The sequence below is a fragment of the Cebus imitator genome, unplaced genomic scaffold (genome assembly GCF_001604975.1).
Source record: "Cebus imitator isolate Cc_AM_T3 unplaced genomic scaffold, Cebus_imitator-1.0 Scaffold77, whole genome shotgun sequence".
In the NCBI taxonomy this organism is placed as follows: domain Eukaryota; kingdom Metazoa; phylum Chordata; class Mammalia; order Primates; family Cebidae; genus Cebus; species Cebus imitator.
Window position 1 is genome coordinate 6,240,185 of NW_016107392.1, and position 25,397 is coordinate 6,265,581.

General features: G+C 39.0%; 1 protein-coding gene across 13 annotated transcripts in view; it reads right to left on the reverse strand.

Annotated features, from left to right (window-relative positions):
* The window catches only part of NRF1 (nuclear respiratory factor 1), a 144,591-nt gene that overhangs the window by 90,701 nt on the left and 28,493 nt on the right, over positions 1–25,397 (reverse strand). For 7 of the 13 annotated variants that reach the window (XM_017532580.2, XM_037740007.1, XM_037740005.1 and 4 more), the window contains 2 exons: positions 11,781–11,895; positions 9,084–9,315 (listed from right to left, as the gene is read on the reverse strand). In XM_017532580.2, the coding sequence (XP_017388069.1) occupies positions 9,084–9,306 (223 nt within the window). In that variant the 5' untranslated portion in view covers positions 9,307–9,315; positions 11,781–11,895. The remainder of the gene's footprint in view (positions 1–9,083; positions 9,316–11,780; positions 11,896–25,397) is intronic. The other 6 variants (XM_017532572.2, XM_037740000.1, XM_037740010.1 and 3 more) reach the window with 2 other exon arrangements.

Consider the following 25,397-nt stretch of genomic DNA (forward strand, 5'->3'; position numbering starts at 1 on the left):
GACTCAGGAGGCTGGGGCAGGAGAATTGCCTGAACCCAGGAGGCGGAGGTTGCGGTGAGCCGAGATCGCGCCATTGCACTCCAGCCTGGGTAACAAGAGCGAAACTCCGTCTCAATAAATAAATAAATAAATAAATAAATAAGATTATATCTGTAGTCATTATATCTCTAGTGTGGACCTGGCTCAGGGATAGACAAACAAATGCAACTGAACTGCAGATTTCATAAACATTCTCCTGTGTCAGAAAGACAAAAAAAACATAGGCTGTTAAATATATGATGCTGGTTATCTACATGGAAAAATAATGAAATTGGATCCTTACATACAAAAACAAATTCCAGGTGGATTAAAGGCCTAAATGTAAAACAACCTCAACAAAACAATGAAAAACAAAAGGAACCCTATAATCCAACACTTTGGAAGGCCAAGGCAGGAGGACTGCTTGAGGCCAGGGGTTCAAGACTAGCCTGGGCACTATAGCAAGATTCCATCTCTACAAAAAAAATTTAAAACTTAACCAGGCATGGTGCTGCACACCTGAGGTCCTAGCTACTCAGGACACTGAGGCAGGAGGATCACTTGAGACCAAGAGTTTGAGGCTGCAGAGAGCTATGATTGCATCACTGCACTCCAGGCTGGGTGACAGTGTAAGGTCCTATCCCTAAAAATAAATAAATACAAACTTTTAAAAATGAAAATTAAAAAAAAATTATAATTTCTACAATAAACTACTATAGAATATTTTATAAAGTCAGAGTTAAGAAGAACTCCTTGAACAAGATCCCAAAAGGATAAAATGTTACCTTATATACTTTTGTAAGGTAAAAGATTAATAAATTTCACAATAATATAAATAAAAACCTCATGAACAAAAAAATAACAAACGGGGTAGGCAACAAACTGGTGGAAAATGACTGCAACGCATATTATTGGAAAAGGAACAAAAAATATATATCAATAATTGTTACAAATTGATATAAAAAAAGACAACAAAAACCGAGTTGAAAATGGGCAAAGGTATAAACAGGAAATAGGCAAAGAAAGAAAATCAAGAAGACAATAAAGATCTAAAATGGTGATCTACCTTGTCTTATTGCACTGGCTGGAACCTCTAGCTCTACAATACAAATTAAACCAATATTGAGATACCATTTCATGCCTGCTAGATTGGCAAAAATGAAAAAAGACTGGTAACACCGACTGTAAGAATGAGAAGCAACGGGCACTACAGCACACTGCCTGTGGGGACGTAAATAAATACGAATTGGAAAGACATTTAGCAATATCTAGTAAAATTAAAAATGGACATCTTTGGCCCTCCAAGTCCCCTCCTGGGTATATCCTCAAGTAGTATTTTTCAAGCTATAGCTTGTGTGACCTTTCAGTGGCTCATGAGTATGTATTTTTTAATAGACTAAAATAGAACAAATCACCAAGTATATAATTTGTAGTAGGGGTAGGTATTATTTCATTAAAATTGTAGTTTTAGCTCTAGGTTTATTCATTTATTCTGGGTCACTATGTAAAATGTGTTACTGTGGTACATTGTCAAAATAGAAAAAAATTACAAACAACCTGAGTATCTACCAATATATGAAATATTCAGGCTGGGCGTGGTGGCTCACGCCTATAATCCCAGCACTTTGGGAGAATAGGGTGAGCAGATCACTTGAGGTCGATTTCGAGAACAGCCTGGCCAATATGGTGAAACCCCATCTCTACTAAAAATCCAAAAATTAGCCAGGCATGGCGGTGTGTGCCTGTAGTCCCAGCTACTTGGGAGGCTGAGGCAGGAGAATGCTTGAACCCAGGAGGCAGAGGTTGCAGTAAGCTGAGATCATGCCACCTGCATTCCATCCTGGGCAAGAGTGAGACTCCATCTCAAAATAACAACAACAACAAAAGAAATATTCAGGTAATGAATGGAATACCAAATAACAGTTTAAAAAAAACAGCCATTTTATCCACATGGTAAATCTCAGAAAAATAATGTTGAATGAGATAAACATAATATTACAGAAACGGTATCAGAGTGACATCATTTAATATAAAATTTAACACATGCAAAACAATGCTAAATATTGTTTAATCACACAGACACATAATGGTAAATATAGACAAATACAAGAGGTGGACAAAGACCAAATCTAGAATACTGGTTACCTCAGTGGAGGGAGGGAGGGAGGCGAGCAGGATTAGAAAGAGTTCCACTGAGAATTTCAACCACATCTATACTTTTTATTTCTTAAAAAACATTTGACACAAACATGTCAAAGCAGTAATAACTGAACTGACAAAGCTGGGCAGTGGGTGCGTGTGCACTGGTTATGTCAATATTGATACTTCTCTGTATGATTCAAATATTCAAGTATTTTCTGCTTGCTGGACAATTTACCAAAACTATTACTCTCAAGGTACTAATTATGTCTACAAACCATGTGAATCTTTCTCTGTTTCTTTATTACCCTATCTCTTATCATTTCAAAAAATGAAAAAAATAAATCCAATTTTGTTTTAAAAAAAGTCTTCTAGGGCTGGTCTCAGTGGCTCATGCCTGGAATCCCAACACTTTGGGAGGCCAAGGCAGAAGGATCGTTTGAGCCCCAGGAGTTCAAGACCAGCCCTGGGCAACATTGCAAAATGTCATGTCTGCAAAAAATTAAAAAATTAGCTGGGTACAGTGGTATGCACCTGTCTAGCTACTCAGGAGACTGAGGTGGGAGAATCACCTGAGCCCAGGGAGGCTGAGGCTGTAGTATGCCGTGATTCCACCACTGCACTGGGCAACAGAGTGAGACAGGTCTCAAAAAATAAAAATAAAAAACAAAAAATTGGTGATTGATACTAAAAAAGCCAACCAACTTGAGACAGTTTTTATTACTTGAAGATTTCATTTAGTTGCACTACTTATCAACTTTTTTTCTTGAAAATCAACAAACATCAGGGGCTGTCTGTGCTGCAGAGAATTATAAGTATTTTTGAGGGGCAACACAATATACTGAATGGTCATTTACCTTTTCTGGGTCACCTTTCAGATATGATGAATGCTATAGACCAGCTCCTCAGAAAAATCCCCAAGCTAGTTAAGTGGAGTCGGGATTCCAACCCAGGAAGCCTGGTTCCAGAGCCTGGGCAGGTAAGCACTGTGTTCTGTTGCCTCTCAAAATTCCTTACCACACGCAGCCCCCAGACCCTGGGTGGTCTGACTCATGCCTGCCTCACAGGCTCCAACCACACTGGCCTCCTTCCCATTTCCCATCTGCAAGTCCTTACTTTCAATGTTTCTCAGTCTGAAATGCACTTCCCTTTGCTGACAGCTAATTGCCTGTCAGTCACAACCTGCCTCCTCAGAGAAGCCTTCCCAGACCACCCAAACTAGCAGCAACCTGCCATCCTTCCCTCTCCATTACCTTCCCTCATTATTTTCTTCAGCACATTCAATGCTTTCTTTTTTGCTTTATTATTTTACTTTATTATTTGTAGCCCTCCCCCACCACTGGATGAAAGCTCCTTCAGAAACAAACTCTCTTCCCCCCCCACAATAAGCCTTTTGCACTTCTAAGAAGCAAACTCTTGCCTGCTGGTTCATAGTGTCTACATAGATTACATATATGTGTTGTACATTAGAATTGCTCAATAATTGAATATTGAATGATCAAATGGTAAGTCATCTCTACCAGCTGTGTCTCACTTTCCACATCTGTCACATGAAGGGGTCAAACTAAGTCTTTTCCTGGTCCTAACACTATGACTAAGCAGTACAGTAATACAGCAAAACCATGTCTCAAAAGCATCTTCCTTCATAGAAAAGCAGTGGACCTGGATTCATTAATGTTAGGATGCCCTCTGCTGGAACGTATAAGCATTTCACAAAATATATTTTACAAACATTTCATGTCTTTTGCCACTAAGACTTATTTTTAAATTCACCATTCCAGAAATACAGAGTGGATAATAACTGACAGTAATAAGGTTGCGTCTTCCTCCTCCTAAACACAGCATATTTTCAAAACATGTAGTATTTTGGCCACTCCTGATCATTTTCTTGTCCAGCTTTTCTAAATACCCTTCTAAGATCAATATCTAATACTATACGCATTGAGGCATAGTTTACATGAAGTCTTTTCATCATGGTGCTAAATGTTCAAATGTAAATAGGAAAGTAAATGATATAAAACGTAGCCCAGCTTTAAGTCATTTAGTAGCCCAGGAAAATCTCAAAACCTTAAACTGGATTAAGATGATCCAGGATTGCTAGTGCCCTCAGGCAGCTGGCAGAAGCAAACAAAAATCCTCTCTAAATGAAGACAACATTATACAAGACCCCAAATAATTTCTAAAAATAATTTTCCAAACACATAATTCAGCATTCATTCAAATGTAACAGTACACCAAGAAAACAGCCAACATGAACAAGAAATGGCATTAACAACATGTAACAAAAACTGACTCACTGGAACTTAAGAGCAAATTACTACATAAATTATAAAATCATATTTGTTAAAAAATTTTTTTTACCACTATTGGAAACTGTTCAGTACAAATTTGGGACACACACACACACACACACACACACACACACACTAGAAATTCTAAAAAAATACTTGGTTAGTAGTTTTAGTTAAACTATTAACAATTATCAAAATTAAGAAGTCAATGAACAGATTTAAAAGCACCTTAACAAATAAAGAAAAAAACAAAGAAAAGAGAACACACACACAAAAAAACACCTTAAACACAACTGATATGGTTTGGCTGTGTCCCTACCCAAATCTCATCTTGAATTGTACCCTCATAAGTTCCACGTGTTGCGGGAGGGACCTGGGGGGAGGTAACTGAATCATGGGGGCAGGTCTTTCCTGTGCTGTTTTTGTGATAGTAAATAAGTCTCATGAGATGTGGTGGTCCGAAAGAGTTCCCTCACACAAGGTCTCTCACTGTTTGCCTCCTGTCATACAGATGTGACTTGCTCCTCCTTGCCTTCTGCTATGATTGTGAGGCCTCCCCAGTCACGTTGATCTGTAAGTCCATTAAAACCTCTTTTTCTTCCCAATCTTAGGTATGTCTTTATCAGCAGTGTGAAAATGGACTGATACAGTAAATTGGTACCAGGAGTTGGGTGCTGCTGAAAAGATACCTAAAAATGTGGAAGTGACTTTGGAACTTGGTAACAGGCATAGGTTGGAACAGTTTGGAGGGTTCAGTAGAAGACAGGAAAATGTGGGAAAGTTTGGAACTTCCTAGAGACTTGTTAAATGGCATTGCCCAAAATGCTGATAGTGATAAGGACAATAAAGTCCAGGATGATGTGGTCTCAGATGGAAATGAGAAACTTGTTGGCAACTGGAGCAAAGGTGACTCTTGTTATGTTTTAGCAAACAGACTGGTGGCATTTTGCCCCAACCTAGAGATTTGTGGAACTCTGAACTTGAGAGAAAAGATTTAGGGTATCTGGCAGAAGAAATTTCTAAGCAGCAAAACATTCAAGAGGTGACTTGGGTGCTGTTAAAGGCAATCAGTTTTATAACAGAAGGAGAACATAAAAGTTTGGAAAATTTGTAGCCTGACAATGTAGACAGAAAAAAAAATCCCATTTTCTGAGGAGAAATTAAAGCTGTATGCAGAAATTTGCATAAGTAACAAGGAGCTGAATGTTAAGCCCCAAGACAATGGAAAAAATGGTTTTGAGGGCTGGGCCCAGGGTCCCTGTGCTGTGTGCAGTCTAGGGGCTTGGTGCCCTGCATTCCAGCTGCTTTAGCTGTGGCTGAAAGGGGCTAATGTAGAGCTTGGGCCATGGCTTCAGGGGCTGCAAAACCTAAGCCTTGGCAGCTTCCACATGGTGTTGAGCCTGCAAGTGTCCAGAAGTCAAAAACTGGGGTTTGGGAACCTCTGCCTGGATGTCCAGGCAGAGGTTTGCTGCAGGTTCTCCTCATGGAGAACCTCTGCTAGGGCAGTGCGGAAGGAAAATGTGGGGTCCAAGACCCCACACAGAGTCCCTACTGGGGTACCACCTAGTGGAGCTATGAGAAGAGGGAAGCTCTCAGAACGGTAGATCTACTGACAGCTTGCATCATTTGCCTGGAAAAGCCATAGACACTCAACACCACCCCATGAAAGCAGGTGGGAGGGAGGCTATATCCTGCAAAGCCACAGGGGGCAGAGGTGCCCAAGACCTTGGGGCCCCACCTCTTGCATCAGCGTGACCTGGATGTGAGACATGGAGTCAAAGGGGATCATTTTAGAGCTTTAAGATCTGACTGCCCTACTGGATTGCAGACTTGCATGGCGCCTACAGCCCTTTTGGACAATTTCTCCCATTTGGAATGGCTGTATTTACCCAATATCTGTACCCCGCATTGTTTCTAGGAAGTTGATTTTACAGGCTCATAGGCAGAAGGGACTTGCCTTGTCTCAGATGAGACTTGATTGTAGACTTTTAAGTTAATGCTGAAATGAGTTAAGACTTTGGGCGACTGTTGGTTAAGGCATGATTGGTTTTGAAATGTGAAGACATGAAATTTGGGAGGGGCCAGGGGCAGAATGATATGGTTCAGCTCTATGTCCCCACTCAAATCTCACCTTGAATTGTACTCCCATAATTCCCATGTGTTGTGGGAGGCACCCAGTGGGAGGTAATTGAATCATGGGGGCAGATCTTTCCCGTGCTATTCTTGTGATAGTGAATAAGTCTCACAAGATCTGATGGTTTTAAAAAGAGGAGTTCCCCTGTACAAGCTCTCTCTCTTTTTGCCTACTACCACCCATGTAAGACGTGACTTGCTCTTCCTTGCCTTCCACCATGATTGTGAGGCCTCCCCAGTCACATGGAACTGTAAGTCCATTAAAACCTCTTTCTTCCCAATCCTGGGTATCTCTTATCAGCGGCATGAAAACAGATTAACACAACAGCTAAAGAAGAAAATCACAAGTTGAAAGACAGAAGAAACTACACAGAAAGGTGGTACATACAGAATAGATGATAAAAGACATACAAGTGAGGAAGACTAACATAAGTAAATGGAGCCATGGAATGAAAAGAGATGGACTGCAGCAGAAGCAAAATCTAGTGGCTAAGATTTCCCAGAATCGATGGCATCAATCCACATAGTCAAGATGTGCAAAAAATCCTAAACAGAATAAATAAATAGAAATCAGAGCCAAATATATCACAAAAACTAAAGAGAAAAATCAGTTGAGTGAGGAGAGGGGGTTGGCCATATGGGAGATAATCTTCAAAAGAGTAGCTGTTAGAATGAAATACCTGAATTCTCAATAGTAACAATGGAATCCAGAAGACAGTGCAACAGTACCTTCAATATGAGGAAAGAAAAACCACCAAGCTAGAATTCCATACTCAGTGAAAACATCCTTCAAGGTTGAAGTTTAAATAAAAATATTCATAGACAAGCAAAAATAGAATTTCCTACTAGCAGATCCATGCTAAAGCAAATACTAAATGGTGTTTTTAGGCAGAAGAAAAACCATCTCAGGAGACCAGCTGGAGATGCAGGGGAAAAAAATGAACATTACATATAAAATAAAAATATTGCCTTGTGGTGTGTAAAATACAGTTGTCCTTTCAAATCCTCATGAAATTGGTTCCAGGATCTTGACTTTCCCCTCCCTTCCCCCAATACCCCGTGGGCAAGGGTACCAAAATGTACAGATGCTCAAGTCCCTGATATAAAATGGTGTAGTATTTGCACATAACCTATGCATGTCCTTCCATACCACCTGTAGGTTAAGTATAATACCTAATATAATGTAAATGCTATATACATAGTTGCTATATTGTATTGACCTTTTATTGGTATTATTTTTAATTGTTATATTGTTATTTATTGTTTTTCCCTAATACTTTTTATTCAAAATTGGTTGAATGTGCAGATGTGGAACCCACAGATAGCGGGCCAACTGTATACCAAAAATGAATACAAAGGACAATAGCATATATGGTGGGTGCATGAAATTCAAGTGTTCTAAGAAATTTGTATTATCCCTGTAGAGGTTAAAAGTACCACGTATATACAACTTTTTGCTTTTCCTTTTTAACTGGACACAAGCTCTCATTCTGTCACCCAGGCTGTAGTGCAGTGGTATAATCATAGCTCACTGCACCCTCGAACATCTGGGCTCAAGTGATCAGTCATCCCACCACGGCCTTCCAAGTACTTGGGACTCAGGAGCACATCACTACACCCAGCTATTTTTTTTTTTTTTTGGTAGAGATGGGGTCTCACTACATTGCCCAAGCTGGTCTCAAAACTCCTGGGCTCAAGTGATCCTCACACCTTGGCCTCCCAAAGTGCTGGGATTACAGGCATGAGCCACTGAGCCTAGTCAACATAAAACACTGGTAAGTAAAGGATGTATGCTATAATTTCTGCAGGTATCACTAACAGTAAAAGCTTGTAACTTTCAAACTAACAAAAAAGAAAAAAAAATACAAAATTTTCAATTACTACAAAAGAAAATGCCAAGAAAGAGAAAAGTAAACAAAACAGGTAGGGTAAAGAGAAAGTATACAGAAAGGAAGGTAAATTTAAATCTAAATATGTGTGAGTCATTCTGTTTAATGCAAATGGAATAAATGCTTTAGTTTAAAGCCAAAACATGGGCAGAACAGATGAAAAAATAAAACCAAAGCCATAACACTAATAGTAAGTGATTCCAGACCTCAAGTCTTGGTATAATACAGGCTCAAGTTATAACTGCAAGGTTTAAAAAAATTGTAATAAAGGCCAGGCATGATAACTCACACCTGTAATCCTAGCACTTCAGGAGGCCAAGGCAAAAGGATCACTTGAGCCCAGGAGTTTGAGGCCAGCCTGGGTAAAACAGTGAGATTTCTGTCTCTATAAAAAATACAAAAATTAGCCAGATGTCATAGTACATGTCAGCAGTCCCAGCTACTCCAGAGGCTGAGATGGGAGGATCGCTGGAGCCCAGAAAATCGAGGCTGCAGTAAGTCATGATTGTGCCACTGCACTCCAGCCTGGGCAGCAGAGTGAGACTCTATCTCAAAAAAAACAAAACAAAAAAAATTAAAATTAAAGAAGAGCTTCTAATCCAAACAACATTACCTGCAGCAGCCAGATGAGCTGTTACCTCATCAGCTGCTGTGGAGTTGAGTATATCTGAGTCATCGTAAGAGGTGTCCTCAGGAGAAGAAGGCGAGTCTTCATCAGCACTCAGCATACTGTGCTCAGTGTAAGTAGCCACATGGACCTGCTGCACTTGCTGGGCCACTGCATGTGCTTCTATGGTAGCCATATGTTCAGTTTGGGTCACTCCGTGTTCCTCCATGAAGTTCTACTATCAGATGAAAAAGGAAAAGAACAGGAATCAGTGTGTAATATAACACAATGCTTAAAGATATTTTCTTCAAGAGTAGAGGAATCTTGACAAACTTTCAATTCCACTACTTACTGTGCCACACCAAGTCACAGGAAAAGGGAAAAACTATTCAAATGTGACATAAAAATGGTAGAGTGGTGTTCCTTATATGAAACCATTTTGATGGAAATCACTGTACTAATTTTATGCCTCAGATCACAGAAACAACAGATACCCTTAATAATAAAAAGACATTCAAATATAATAATAAAAAGATATTTAAGATATCTCAGTGACTAGCATTTGACCTTGTGGGCATAAAAACACTTAGTAAATAATTGAAATACTTAACATTTTATTTATATGTCAAAGACAAGTGAGGGTCAAACAACTTTTTTCCCAAAAATTCAAATTGGTTTTCTGCTTATAAAACTGTGCTTCTTGCAGGTGTGGTGGCTCGCGCCTGTAATCCCAGCATTTTGGGAGGCCCAGGTGGGTGGATCATCTGAGGTCAGAAGTTCAAGACCAGCCAGGCCAACATGGCGAAACCCCACCTCTATTAAAAATGCAAAAAAATATTTTTTTTTTTTTTTGGTAGTGGGCGCCTGTGATCCCAGCTACTTGGGAGGCTGAAGCAGAATTGCTTGAACCCAGGAGGCGGAGGTTGCAGTCAGCCAAGGTTGTGCCATTGCACTTCAGCCTGGGCGACAGAGCCAGACTCTAAAAATAAAATAAATAAATAAATAAATAAATAAAAACTGTGCTTCTTGTAAACCCCAAAATGATACAGTAATTTATAAAGCAGTAAGGTTAAAAGTTTGCTCTTCTATCACACTTAAAATCTCCATCCCCCCACCCCAGAAGTTCATTATTTTTGAAAAATAAATTTTGAGCATACATACATAGATTTAAAATAAAAACAGGTTCATACTATACATATTGTTTGTCCTTTTCATATTACAATATATCTGGACATTGTTACATGTCAAAACATACAGATCTACGGTATCTTTTTAAACAGCTGCATAATACTTTATTATATGCATGTGTCGTAATTTATATGCCAGTCGCCTGCTGACCAAATATGCTTCCGAGTTTTTGCTATTATAAAATAAACATCAATGCAGTATAAAAATTTGTCCCTATATATAAAATTTTACATATTAATTCCTAAAAAAAAATAAAAAAATACAACTACCACATGATCCAGCTATTCCACTGCTGTATATATATACCAAGAAACTGAAAGCAGGGTGGGTCTTGAATAGACATCTGTACACCCATGTTCATAGCAGCTTTATTCACAATAGCCAAAATGTGGAAGCAACGCAAGTGACCATTGATGAACACATGGGTAAAAAAATGTGGTATTCACATATGGCCTATTACTCAGTCTTAAAAAAGAAGAAAATGCTAATTAGAAAGAGGGGAACTTTCTCAACCTGATAAAGAACAAAAAACCTACTATTAACATCATACTTAATTGTGAAAAACTGGAAGCTTTCCCATTCAGATCAGGAAGAAGACCGAGCATGGTGGCTCATGCCTGTAACCCCCAGCACTTTGGGAAGCTGGGGTAGGTGGATCACCTGAAGTCAGAAGTTCGGGACCAGCTTGGGCAACATGGTGAAACCCCTGTCTCTACTAAAATACAAAAAAATAGCTACTTAGGAGGCTGAGGCAGGAGAATCGCTTGAACCCAGGAGGTGGTGGTCGCAGTGAGCCGAGATCACGCCACTGCACTCCAGCCTGGGTGACAAGTGAGGGCAAGACTCTGCCTCAAAAAAAAAAAAAAAAAAGATCAGGAAAAAGACAAGAAAATCTCCTCTCACCACTTCTTTTTAACATTGTACTAGAAGTCTTAACTAATGCAAGAAGATTTTTAAAAAGAAATAAAGAGTACCCTGAATGGGAAGGAATAAATAGAATTGTCTTTCTTCATAGATGACATGATTGTTGATGTAGAAAATCCAAAATAATCAATAAAAAACTCCTGGAACTAGTAATTACAGCAAGGTTGCAGGGACAAGGTTAACTGTTTTCCTATATGCTAGAAATGAATAAGCAGAATCTGAAATACAATATCATTTACATTTGCACCATCAAAAAGTGAAATACGAAGTAAGGTATAAATCTAACAAAATATGTACAAGATCTATATAAAAAAGAAAATACAAAATTCTGATGAAAGTAATCAAAGAAAAACTAAATAAAGAGAGATATTCCATGTTAATGGATAGCAAGACACAATACTGTCAAATCTCAGTTCTTCTTCTCTAGATTCAACATTGCCCCAATCAAAATCCCAGCGAGTTATTTTGTGGATATCCACAAACTGACACCAAAGTTTACATGGAGTGGCAAGAGACTCAGAACAGCCAGAAAAAATATTGAAAGGGAAGAACAAAATCAGAAGACTGACACCACCCAACTTTAAGACTTACCATAAAGCTACAGTAATCAAGATAGTGTGATATAGGTGAAACAACAGACAAATAGGCCAATGTAACAGAAAAGGGAGCCCAGAAACAGACCCACATAAATACAGCCAGCTCATCTCTGAGAAAGAAGCAAAGGCAATACATTAGTTGGCAAAGCTAGTCTTTTCAATGAATGGTGCTGGAAAAAGTGAACAACCACACACCAAAAAAATGAAATCTAGACACAGACCTTATACTCTTCACAAAAATTAGTTCAAAACGGATCATAAACCTAAATGTAAAATGAAAAACTAAAAAACTCCTATAAGATAACATAGGAGAAAATCTAGTTGACTTTTAAGATACAATGCCAAAAGCACAAACCATAAAAGCAAAAATTGTTAAGCTGGACTCCATTAAGACAAAAAACTTCTGCCCTGTGAAAGACACTGCAAAAATGAGAAGACAAGACACAGACAGGGAGGAAACATTTGTAAAGATGAATCAGAAAAAGGACTGTTATCCAAAAGAAGGAATTCTTAAAACTCAGCAATAAGAAAATGAATCCAATTAAAAATTAGGCTGCCTGACGAGATTTCACCAAAGAAGATATATAGATGGCAAATAGGCATATGAAAAGACGTTCAACATCATATGTCATGGGAGAATCACAAATTAAAATAAAAAGATATCACTATACATCTATTTAAATATCTAAACCTCAAAACACTGACAACACCAAATGCTGCTGAGGATGTGGAGCAACAGGAACTCTCATTGCTGATGGGAATGCAACATAGTACAGCCACTTTGGAAGACAGTATGGCAGTCTGTTACAAAATTAAACATACTCTTACCATACAATCCAGCAATTATCCTCCTTTGTATTTACCCAAAGGAGTTGAAAACTTATACCCACACAAAAACCTGCACATGGATGTTTATAACTTTATTCATAATTGCCCAAAATTGGAAGCAACCAAAATGTCCTTCCATAGGTGAATGGATAAACTGTGGGGCATCCAGACAATAGGTTATCGTTCAGTACTAAACAGAAATGAGCTTTCAAGCTATGAGAAAATGTAGACGAAGCTTAAATGCATATTGCTAAATGAAAAAAGCCAATCTCAAAAGGCTACACACTTATGATTCCAATTACATGGCTTTCTGGAAAAGGCAAAAAACTATGGGGATGGTTAAAAGATGAGAGGTTGCCAAAGATTAGAGGGAAGAGGGATGAACAGGCAGAGCACAGAGGATTTTCCGGGCAGTGGAACTACTCTACTGCGATACAATAATGGTGGATATAAGTCATTATACATTTGTTCAAATCCACAGAATGTACACCATGAGGGAACTCTAAGGTAAACTACAGACTTTGGGTGATAATGATGTGTTAATGTGGAGCCAAATGTACCACTCTGGTGCAGGATATCCACTCAATTTTGCTGTGAACTTAAAACTGCTCCAAAAAATGAAGTCTTATTTAAAACCAGTTTTTAAAAAAAAGTAAATTCTGACTCAGGCCACAACATGGATCAACCTTGAGGATATTCTGCTCAGTGAAATAAGCCAGCCACAAAAAAGAACAAATACTGTATGATTCTACTTATATGAGATACCTAGAGTGCCTACTTTCATGGACAGAAAGTAGACTAGTAGTTGCCAGGGGCTGGAAGTACAGAGTTTCAGTTCTGCAAGATAAGGAGTTCTGGAGACTTGTTGCACAACAGTGTGAATGTACCTAACACTACTGAACTGTATGCCTAAAAGTGATTATGATGGGAAATTTATTGTTATGTATGTTTTCCAACTAAGTTTTTAAATTACCCTTTACACCTGTGTAATTTCTGTGCAAAGAAGTGACTAATCTTACAGAATACTATAACTAGCCTGTATTATCTTTATTAAAAATTTTACGGCCGGGCGCGGTGGCTCAAGCCTGTAATCCCAGCACTTTGGGAGGCCGAGGCGGGTGGATCACGAGGTCAAGAGATCGAGACCATCCTGGTCAACATGGTGAAACCCCGTCTCTACTAAAAATACAAAACATTAGCTGGGCATGGTGGCGCATGCCTGTAATCCCAGCTACTTAGGAAGCTGAGGCAGGAGCCGAGATTGCGCCATTGCACTCCAGCCTGGGTAACGAGAGCGAAACTCCGTCCCCCCAAAAAAAAAAAAAAAAAATTTTGCATACTATTTGATGATTATTTAAAAAAATAATTTCTTTTCTTTAAGAATAATAAACTCTTAAACTGCTGGGTCAAAGGCATATGTATTTTAAATTCTGACATACTATGAAAAGCTGAGTGCTTTAGTTGTACACTAACACTATCTCTCATGTTAATACAAACCCACACAAACATATACACACATTTAAAATTTGACTATCACGTAACAGTATACAGCACTACACATCTGGAGTTTGCCAAAAAATGTCAACCATATGGATATAGAAATATGACCTCTATGGCTACATGTAAAAAGAATGTAATTATTTATTTATGTAAAATTTTTCTCTTATTTTGTCCTACTCTATTACAGAAGTCTTTCTCCATCTTGAGAGCTTCTGATTCTAAGGTCCTTTGTTCCTCTGAGTAACTGCTCTCTTAAACTAATCCTGCTATGTCTTTATTCTTCAGGTGATTTGTTTCTATGTAGATAACCAAATTTTTACCTTTCTGAGGTCTTTGAAAACATGGTAAAATGTTAACATTTGGAAAATCTGGGTAAAGGGTACATGGGAATTCTTTGTACTATTTTTGCAACTATTCCAAAAGTCTGAAATTATGGCAAAATTAGAAAAGAATGTTTAAGCTACCTGATAAGCTGCCCTTCCATATCCTGTTTTATGTGAGTTTCAGAATATCCAAGGGAATATATCCTAGCCCCCAGATCTGTACTAATCTAAAATGCAATTTAACACACTAAGTCAGACAATTAAATATATGGGAGGAAGATATCGTTAAAATGTTATTTTTCCATCCATTTCACTGTTTTCAAGACAAACTGCTTAGGGCATTTTAGAATTCTGAGTACTTTAAAATTATTTTTAAATGATTTGGGATTAGATGGTAGCTAATTGCTTTTCAAAGGGATTTGTAGGCTATGCACTTGACATAATGGATTTCAATTCTTTGCTCCAGAATGCAGTTCACAGCATAAATCAATAGGGCTGTCTGCTTCATAGGCTTGCCATTTCTGCCCAGGGCCTCATCTCTTTCCACTTCTCTCCCTATCCCATTCTTCGGCCTCTCTATTTTTTTTTTTTGAGAGCGTCTCACTCTGTTGCCCAGGCTGGAGTGCAAATGCAGTGGTGTGATCTTGGCTCACTGCAACCTCCGCCTCCTGGGTTTAAGTGATTCTCCTGCCTCAGCCTCCCGAGTAGCTGAGATTACAGGAGCAACACCAAGCTTGGCTGACTTTTGTCTTTTTGCAGAGATGGGGTTTTACCATATTGGCCAGGCTGGTCTTGAACTCCTGACCTCAGGTGATCCGCCTGCTTTGGACTCCCAAAGTGTTGGGATTATAGCCATGAGTCATCACGCCTGGCCTCTCTAACCAATTTTATTTAGTACACTCTGTAAAAATCAAAGGCAAAGGTATTTCTGACTTATGAATGATACTTACAATGTTTCCATAAAATCATAAAGGAAGCAGGCTGGTTAATGCCAGATATGACTGATGACATATGTCATTAACCAGCATATGACATATTCCTGGACATTATCAGACCCTACACCCCCAAGTCAATTTAGTGAAGCATTTTAGCTTACCTCCATGAGAAGTTAGATTCCTTGAATAGCTAAAATGATGAGAACTGCCAATAGGTGAAAACATACTAAATATTCTGCATTTTATAAGCAGCACAGTATCACCAAAAAAACCAGAACCCCTGGACAAGTTACTTAACCTCTAAGCTACAATTCTATCAATTTTTTTAGATTAAAAAAAAAAGACTATCTATTCTCAAAAAAATGATATGAAGATTAAATGAGATAATCCAGATAAAGGAACACAGTGCCCAGTAATAAGTGCCTGACATTAATTATGATGCTGATGCCAGAATCTCTATGTCTTCCTGATTCTATCCTCCCTGAGTCATTACCTGACTAGTCTTACAAGTACTGGGCCTCAATTTCCTCATTTTTAAATTAGACAGTCATTTCTGAGGATATAGTTTTCTTAACTGTGTGTAAGAGATTGAATCAGGCATCTAAAAAGCCCTATATTAACTCCAGCAACTGAAATCTGTTCTCCTAGACATAAAATGAGGAAACTATAGGAAACCAAGGCCCCTAACATAATTTCACAACAGTGCAAAAATGAAGAGGCAGCAGATGGACCTGAGAGTGATTCGTTTGAACTGATATGAAAAGTAATAAAAACACCGGCAACACATAATGACCTGTGACTCAACATCACATCCAAATAAAAGGGCATATCTGTCAGTCACCCAGAGCCAGGGGCATTCAACAGATTAGTTAATACTTCATTAAAAAAAAAAAATTCCCCAAAACAGTAACTTAACATGGTAATCATTTTACCAAAACCTTTCTAAGCCTGGATCATCACCTGGGGTACAATATATGCCTCATCTAAAGGTACTTCTTGGTTGGACAAAGTGGCTCACACCTGTAATTCCAGCACTTTGGGAGGCCAAGGTGGGAGGATCGCTTAAGCCCAAGAGTTCAAGACCAGCCTGGGCAACACAGGGAGACTCGTCTCTACCAAAAAATGAGAAATTAGCTGGGCATGACGGAACCTGCCTGTAGCCCCAGCAACTCAGGAGGCAAAGGCAAGAGGACTGCTTGAGCCTGGGAGGACAAGGCTTCAGTGAGCCAAGACCGTGCCCCTACACTCCTGTGTGAGTGACAGAGCCAGACCTTCTCTCTTAAAAAAAAATTAAATTGCCGGGCACGGTGGCTCACGCCTGTAATCCCAGCACTTTGGAAGGCCGAGGCGGGTGGATCACGAAGTCAAGAGATCGAGACCATCCTGGTCAACATGGTGAAACCCCGTCTCTACTAAAAATACAAAAAATCAGCTGGGCCTGGTGGCGCGTGCCTGTAATCCCAGCTACTCAGGAGGCTGAGGTAGGAGAATTGCCTGAACCCAGGAGGCGGAGGTTGCGATGAGCCGAGATCGCGCCATTGCACTCCAGCCTGGGTAACAAGAGCAAAACTCCGACTCAAAAAGAAAGAAAAAAAAAATTAAATTAAAAAGTCCTTTACTATATAAACTACAAGAGGCTGGGGTGGGGGTAATCTGGTACAGAAGCATTCCTACTTTTGTACCTCTAGGCGTGTATGGGTGGGTTAGTGGAAGAGAACACAGAAAAAGATTGTCTTGGCCCAGAGCACCCTGGTATTTGTAGTCAATAACACCTAAGGAGCTACTGGAATTTGAAGGAAATGTCCTAGAGGGTTAAATTTAGTCTAATCCACACATAATGGATGAGATTAAGTGTAGAGTATTTTAAAAATCAAAGTAGAAAGAACAGCAGGCCGGGAAATCTAATCAAAGCATAACTAAATGTAAAAGAAAGCATTAGGGTAATCAATAGCATTATCATATCAAAAGAAAAACCGGCAAGAACCGCCTAAAGGAATATCTGAGACCTAGCCTTTGTCTACAGTTCAAATGCAGAACAAAAAAACCTAGGTAGATGCAACTTACATTCTTGGACATATCCAGAATAAAAACTGCATAACTAGGATAGAAATTTTACCTTTTCTCACAAAGCCTACAGAAGCCTAAAGTCAACTATAGGGTTTGCTTCTCCGGGGACACTAGAGTAATGAATGGAAATCTCAGCACAGCAGGAAAAATTAAAAAACAATTCCACAGCTCAAGTCAGAGTGAAAATAGAAGCAAACTAAAATGTAGCTTAATTCTGAGTAAAAATAGAACGTAAGAAAAGAGGAATCCTTTTGACCTTGGATAATTTTCTTTCAAAAAGTACATGAGTGATGATATCAGACATGGAAAGAAAAAAAAATATCCTCCCACACCACTGGGCTCTAGAGAGAAAAAAACATATATGAAGGTATAGTTGTATATGTAGTTCCATCTCCAGACTCCAACTATAGACCAAAATACAGAAAATGAAGTATCATGCAAAACACAATGTAAAACTTAGGAACCACGATGTTGAAAAAGCAAAGATAAAGCTGACAGAAATTTGGAGGCAGGACAGGGGCAGAGAGGTGGAAGAATGGTGAGGAGTATTAATATCCTATCCCTGCATGGTGAGGGAGTCAGGAGACACTATCAGGAGGAGATGGAAAAAGTTAGTATTACAATGTAATTATCAAAAGTAGAAGGGAAAAGAAAAGTACTAAAAAAAAATAAGTACCTTATCTTCCATAAAAGAAAGTCAATAATGCCCATTTGAGAAATCAAGAAATAGTGGTATAGACATATTATTTAGAGTTATGGAGGCATTACTGTCTGATGATACTATAAACAAAAAGCAGTTCATTGTCTCTGAAAAGTGGGACCTAGGATAGGGAAAGAATGGCAAAAGACTATTGATTTTAATTGTAAGTCCTTCTATTTGATCTTTTATCATATGAATGTAATTGACTTTTAACAAAATGAGCTTTAAAAACAGATAGCTATGATATAGTCTTCCAAACTAATCCTTTTGAAAATTAAATGACATGCTAGAGCAAACTGTCACTAGAGAAATAAAGCTCCCTTCTTATTCTAAGAACTGAGAGCAGCAGAGATCAAGTTTAGAAATAGCCTCGCCTTGAGTAAGACTAGCTTTCTAATTCGGGGCATCTAAAACTAACAAAATTGTATGACGAATCAAATATTTCCCATACCAATATGTTGATTAACTTTGTAAACACTCATTAATAATGCAAGAATCCAGTTAACAACGATGCTTTTACATAATACTTCAGAAAAACAAGCTTTACCACACAACTTCATAATGACTTAGGGATGAGTGGATGATTTTATGAAAATACTGTAAGCTCGCTGAAGTCAGAGCTTGGGTCCATAAAGTCTCTATGAATAGATCTATCATAATGTGCTCTTTAATAAATGATTGTGGGTAATCAGTTGCACATTTTAATTATTAAAGCTACATCCAGGCAATTACAGTTTCTGTAATTCTCCTATAAGGCTGTGCTGGCTGGCTGGCTGGCTCTCTCTCTCTCTCTCTCTCACTCTCTCTCTCTCCCCCCCACCTCTCTGTCTCACTTCCAAGCCCTGTTTTCCATTCTTGTCCCAAGTTGCTCTATTCCCAGCTCTGGGGCTGAGTCTGCCAACCATGTTTTCCAGACTTTCCTGCCAGTATCCTGTTAGGTTTCACCTAGGGAGCCTGGAAGGGGAGAGAAGGGATTTCTTTGTTGTTTTCATTGCTATAACATCAGCATTGCTCCAGCAAGAGGAGAGCTGCACCTCCCAAACTCCAGCTGTGCCCCTTCTCTCCTGGTGGTTGGGTACCAGCTGAATGGCATCCCACTCAGAGATCAGATTACCAGCTTCGGGAAGACCTCTCTGAGATTCCAGGTTCTCTTCTGTTCCTACAACGCTAGGGGTGGTAGTGCTTTCTATCTGGATTACCTCAGGGTCTTTCGTACTCTTTCATCTTTTAACATTTTAAATTCTCTGAAATGCCACACATGGTTTTCTAGGCCCTGATTAATACAAACAGAAGAAAATATGTACCTGCATTCAAAATTACTCAGAGTGCTGGTAAGCAGCAATCTGGGCTTCTCATACTCTCAATAAATAAGTGATGCTAAGCACATTTTTACAAGACTACAATTAGAGTTTCTGTTTTCAGACACTGATCAATCTTAAATTGAACAAATCATTAAAAAGGTGCTAAGCTATAGAGTATAAAATGTCTCACAGGCTGGGCGCAGTGGCTCACACCTGTAATCCTACCACCTTGGGAGGGCAGGCAGATTACATGAGGACAGGAGTTCGAGATCAGCCTGGCCAACATGGTGAAACCCTGTCTCTACTAAAAACACAATTAGCCGAGCGTGGTGGTGCATGCCTGTAGTCCTAGCTACTTGGTAGGCTGAGGCACAAGAATTTCTTGAATCCAGGAGTCGGAGGTTGCAGTGAGCTGAGATTGTGCCACTGCACTCCAGCCTGGGTGACAGAGTGAAACCGTATCTCCGAATAAACATATAAAAATAAAATAAAATACTTCATACAGACAGAAACGGACACTTAGAAGCGAGAAGGGAGTACAGACAGGAAAGTAGGCGATATCAACACAAACTTAGGTTTGTGAGTCTGTCTTACCTACCCTGTAAGTGTAACATTCCTGCAAACCTCAAAATCAACATCAGAGTACTATGTTAAACGTCTCCTTATAGAAATAATATTGAAAAATGGAAAATAATTGTTCCATTATTTGATGAATAAATGAGGTTTTGAAAACCAAAAAAAAAAATGTGGTAGCAATGGCACCTTTGACTTCAATCAACAACTCTAACTCTCTAGCAGACTATGTGGACCTACTGAAAATCAATAGTGGGTAATGGCTATCATTTCCAGCATGGGAAAGAGTGATTTAGAGTTACCATTCTTTTTTCTTATTATACTACTGGACTCAGCACGTACAAGGGCCTGGAGAATCTCCTCTCCATTCCACGTCACACCTGCTTAAACACAACCTTGCTTCTGCAACAGGGTGGCGCAGACTCTGGAACCAGAACGCTGCATTCTATTTCTTGCTCTGCCACTTACTAGCAACTTACAGAAGTTTCATTTGACTTTTTCTATGTCTCAGTTGTATCATCTGTCAAATGAAGGAAAATAACAGAATCTACTTCATAGAATTACTGAGGACAGAATGAATTACTATTTCAAAAAGGGCTTAAGGGAACATGGTATATAGTGAGTGCTATATAAGTGTAACTTATTATTCCATGTACAAAGACAGGGACAGCAAATAAATATGAAAGGGACAGTTACATTTTTTTTGTTGTTGTTGGGTGAAATAATCCTTACAGATCACATTAGGAGTTTTGACCGTACACCTTTATCATAGAGTAGTTCTTAATCATTTTTGAATCATAAACTCTCTTGGGGATGGGTGAAAGCTACAGACCTCCTCCTTAGAAAAATGCATATACATACAGAATTTTCCAAAATATTCCAATGTTCTTCAATTCAAATCACTGACTATTTCATGATTGTAGCTGCTAAAACACTAGAGGGTGCCACAACCAAAGGAAAAAATGTAAAGAAAGCACAGGAAATTTCGGCCTGCCGGAACATCTTTCCATAGAGAATAGTTCAGTGAATACACTTCATCAAATGCTTTAAAATATGTCAACTCTCTTATAGGTCCTAGATCAGCACTGTCCAATAGAACTTTTTGCAATGATGGAAATATTCTAAATGTGTGCTGTCTAAAACAGTAGCTGCTCATGTGGACTACTGACCACATGAGATCATAAGGAATTAAATGTTTAATTTTAATTAATATTAAATGGCCACATGTGGCTTGTGGCTACTATACTGAACAGTACAGTTCTACATTCTAAAAAGTTTTGACTTGCTTCTTATCACAGGCTATTATCTATCAGCATGAAAGTAATTTCTAATAGAGTGTGTTCATACAATAATTCAGGCCAATTTGTGCCTTGTGACAATTTAGCACTATGGAGATAGAAATAAAGACTGTCAGTATTTTGTCCTTGCCCTACAGACGTTCACAGTCAAAAGTAAAGCAGTCCTTTTACTCATTATAGATGACCCTATCTACCTAATGCCTAATTATGTTTCTTTACTGAAACATATCTCTAAGCCTCTGGGTTACAAGAGCTTAAAAAATATGTAAGTGTAAGGCCGGGCGCAGTGGCTCAAGCCTGTAATCCCAGCACTTTGGGAGGCCGAGGCGGGTGGATCACGAGGTCAAGAGATCGAGACCATCCTGGTCAACATGGTGAAACCCCGTCTCTACTAAAAAATACAAAAAATTAGCTGGGCATGGTGGTGCGTGCCTGTAATCCCAGCTACTCAGGAGGCTGAGGCAGGAGAATTGCCTGAACCCAGGAAGCGGAGGTTGCGGTGAGCCGAGATCGCGCCATTGCACTCCAGCCTGGGTAACAAGAGTGAAACTCCGTCTCAAAAAAAAAAAAAAAAAAAAAAAGTAAGTGTATACTGAAAGACTGAATTAATATGCAGGCTTTTGCCATTTAAAAAGCAAATCCTATTCTAGTGATATTTGCTAAGGGTTAAGGGAGCACAGAGAAGACAAAACTGCAAGGACACGGGGCAGGCATCCTGAAGGAAAAGACAGAGTCTACAGCCAGAAGCTTGTCAGCCTCCAGAATGAAAAAAAGGGCACTGCAGACAGCAGCAACAGCTTGTGAAAGCACATGGCATAGCAAGGGGACATCAATGAACACCCAGAGAGCAGATTCAGGGGAGTCTGGGGACCAAAGGAACACAGCTCTCAACTGCCTCCACACCAGATTCTTTTTTTACGCTACAATTTAGTCTACTAAAAATAAAGCTAATGCTGACCCACCTGTCAAAATGAAAGCAGTCTATCCACACTGGGTAACACCTTACCACTTAAAACCCCGTGTCTGGCACAGTGCCTGAATGAAGTAGGTGCCTAGTGAATGTTGGTGACAACGATAAAAAAGCATTAGAGTGCATGCTCAAATATGTAAATGCTTACCAGCAGCTACAAATATCAGTAAAGAGCAGATGAGTTGTTGAAGCTATCCCTGGTTTAGAGAGACGGTGAATTGGAAGTTTGGTCTACCCAAGCATTTGCAACTGGGTCAGAATGCAGCTGGCATGACTCTTTTTGCAGAATAATTGTTTGTCCACAGCTGCTCCCAAATTACCAAAAATCAAAGAAGTAGTTGCCATGTGTGATAGCAGGATTAGAGGCTGCCTCAATTTCCATTATGGAAAAATAACGTAAATTGCCACAAGTCCCACCCCCCCAGTCTCAGATAAGCACAAAGGACATTTTTATTCAGATTCTTCGTACTGTGAAACAGCATTGTTGCCCAGCTGCTTCGGTGGCAGGCTCAATTCTGCGGGATCTGTCACTACATAACCAACATTCAGTTAAAGCTGTTTCCTAGCTTCTGCAAGACAGTTCAATGCATGAGCGTTCTTCTGAAATAACTGGATTTGTTTCTGGATAAAATTATGAAAGTATTTAAGTGCCAATACCACAGACCTAGGAATCTCTGCAATTAAATCATTCTCTCATTCACTCAGCAAATATTTACTGAATTCTTATCAGGTACTCCTACATTATTGTAGCATGAGTACTCCAAGAAAAACTATGACTGGCAATTCTAATTTTGTATCTTTAAGTTTAAAAAGTATATTCTCGGCTGGGCACAGTGGCTCACGTCTGTAATCCCAGCACTTTGGGAGGCCAAGGCGGGCAGATCACCTAAGGTTGGGAGTTGGAGACCAGCCTGACCAATATGGAGAAACCCTGTTTCTACTAAAAATACAAAAAAGTTTAGCTGGACATGGTGACGCATGCCTGTAATCCCAGCTACTTGGGAAGCTGAGGCAGGAGAATCGCTTGAAGCCAGGGGGTGGAGGTTGCGGTGAGCTGAGATTGTACCATTGCACTCCACCCTGGGCAACAAGACCGAAATTCTGCCTAAAAAAAAAAGAAAAAGAGAGTGTATTCTCAGCCTGGGTGAAATGGTGAAACCCCATCTCTACTAAAAATACAAAAATCAGCTGGGTGTGGTGGTGCATGCCTGCAGTCCCAGCTAGTTGGGAGGCTGAGGTGGGAGGATGGATTGAGCCTGGGAGGCAGAAGTTGCAGTGACTTGAGACTGCACCACTGCACTCCAGTCTGGGTAACATTGAGACCCCATCTAATTTTTAAAAAAAGTTTAAAAAAATGTATTCTTAACAAATCACTATCACCTGAGATAGCCACATTACCAACTTAATAATTTTATGTCTATGCTTCCAGCATTTTCACTAATTTCTTATATGGTTGTATTACAAATATTTTTTCACTTAATATAGATTAAAATATTCCATGTTATTAACATTTTTGTATCATTTAAAAAATGTCTACAGAGCATTCACTGTAAGAATGTACAGTAGTTTACTAATCCTCTGAAGTCATTTAGGTTATTCCCAACTTTTCAGTATTATAAATAGCACTATTATGATAACTGTAGTATTCAATAAATATCTCTTGAATTAAGTGAGTAAACAAATGGTTTAATAAGCTGAATCTTGGCCAGGCACAGTGGCTCACGTCTGTAATCCCAGCCCTTTGGGAGGATAAGATGGGTGGATCACTTGAGGTCAGGAGTTCGAGACCAGCCTGGCCAACAAGGTGAAACTCTGTCTCTACGAAAATAAAATACAAAAAAATTAGCTGGATGTGGTGTTTACTGCCTGTAATCCCAGCTACTAGGGAGGCTGAGGCAGGAGAATTGCTTGAACCTGGGAGGCGGAGGTTGCGGTGAGCCAAGGTTGTGCCACTGCACTCCAGCCTAGGTGACGGAGACTCTATCTCAAAAAATAAAATAAGCTAAGTCTTTAAGCACAGACCAAATTACTTCCTTAGCTTTTAAAGGACATAAACATTTTGAGTAATCATACAGCTATGATTCTGCAAATGTTCGTAACAGACAAAGAGAATGCAGTAAAACCGGCAATCTAAATATAAAGGAAAGCACACAATACTTGGTGGTAAATGGAAGACAGAATAAAAATATTAACCTATTATAACCTAGACAATATGTAAGTAGAGTATAGCTGTCAGGAGGTAGAATATAAAAACTGGAATGTGAAGGGGGCACTTACAACCCCAATTTCCAAAATGGCAAGTTAAGAGGCCCTACAGGAAGATGACAGAACAAAAATTTAAAGTTTGTCATTTAAAACTATAAAGATTTTGACAGAAGTCCTTGAAAAGAAAAAAAGAAAAAAATTTAAAAATAAAAAATAAAATTACAAAGATACTAAGTGACTTCCAAAGTAATAAAAATACCAAATAATTTTTGATTTTATATCAAATATACAGGGAGAGAAAGGGGTAAAAAAGTGAGTTAAATTCTCATTTTTCACATCAAAAAAATTCAGATATTGTCTAAAGTTGATAAATGAAGGAACAGAAGTCTAAACATATTATTTAGCCTTATGGAAGTAACCACAAGGGAAGCTAAAAACAGAAATAGTGCCATAGTTTTTAAAGGCTGTCTCTGGATAGCAGGGATGGGATGACAAGAAAAGAGAAGGGGCAGGAGGCTCATGGTTATTCATCATAAGGTCTCCACGGCTCTGTGATTTGTTAGGATGTACAAATAGTACCCTGATAAAGATTGACTGAAAATCTGGAACTGTTTACTTTGGCTTCCCAAATGATATAATCTTACCTTGATAACTGGTCAAATCTAACTGTCCATAGAGAATTCCTTTAACCAGTGGCAAACCTAAAATGCTTAAGACTTTAGAGACTATCTAGCTTGATTTTCTCATTTTCCAAATTGTGACCAAGAAAGACCCAGTGAAATACCCAAAGTCACATCTCTAATTGGTGGCAAATCCAAAACTTGAACCCCTATCTCCTGCTTCCCAGTCAAGTATTCTAGCTGCTCCACCAGAGACCCATCCTTTGCACCCGTGCAGAGTCTCCAGTCATTA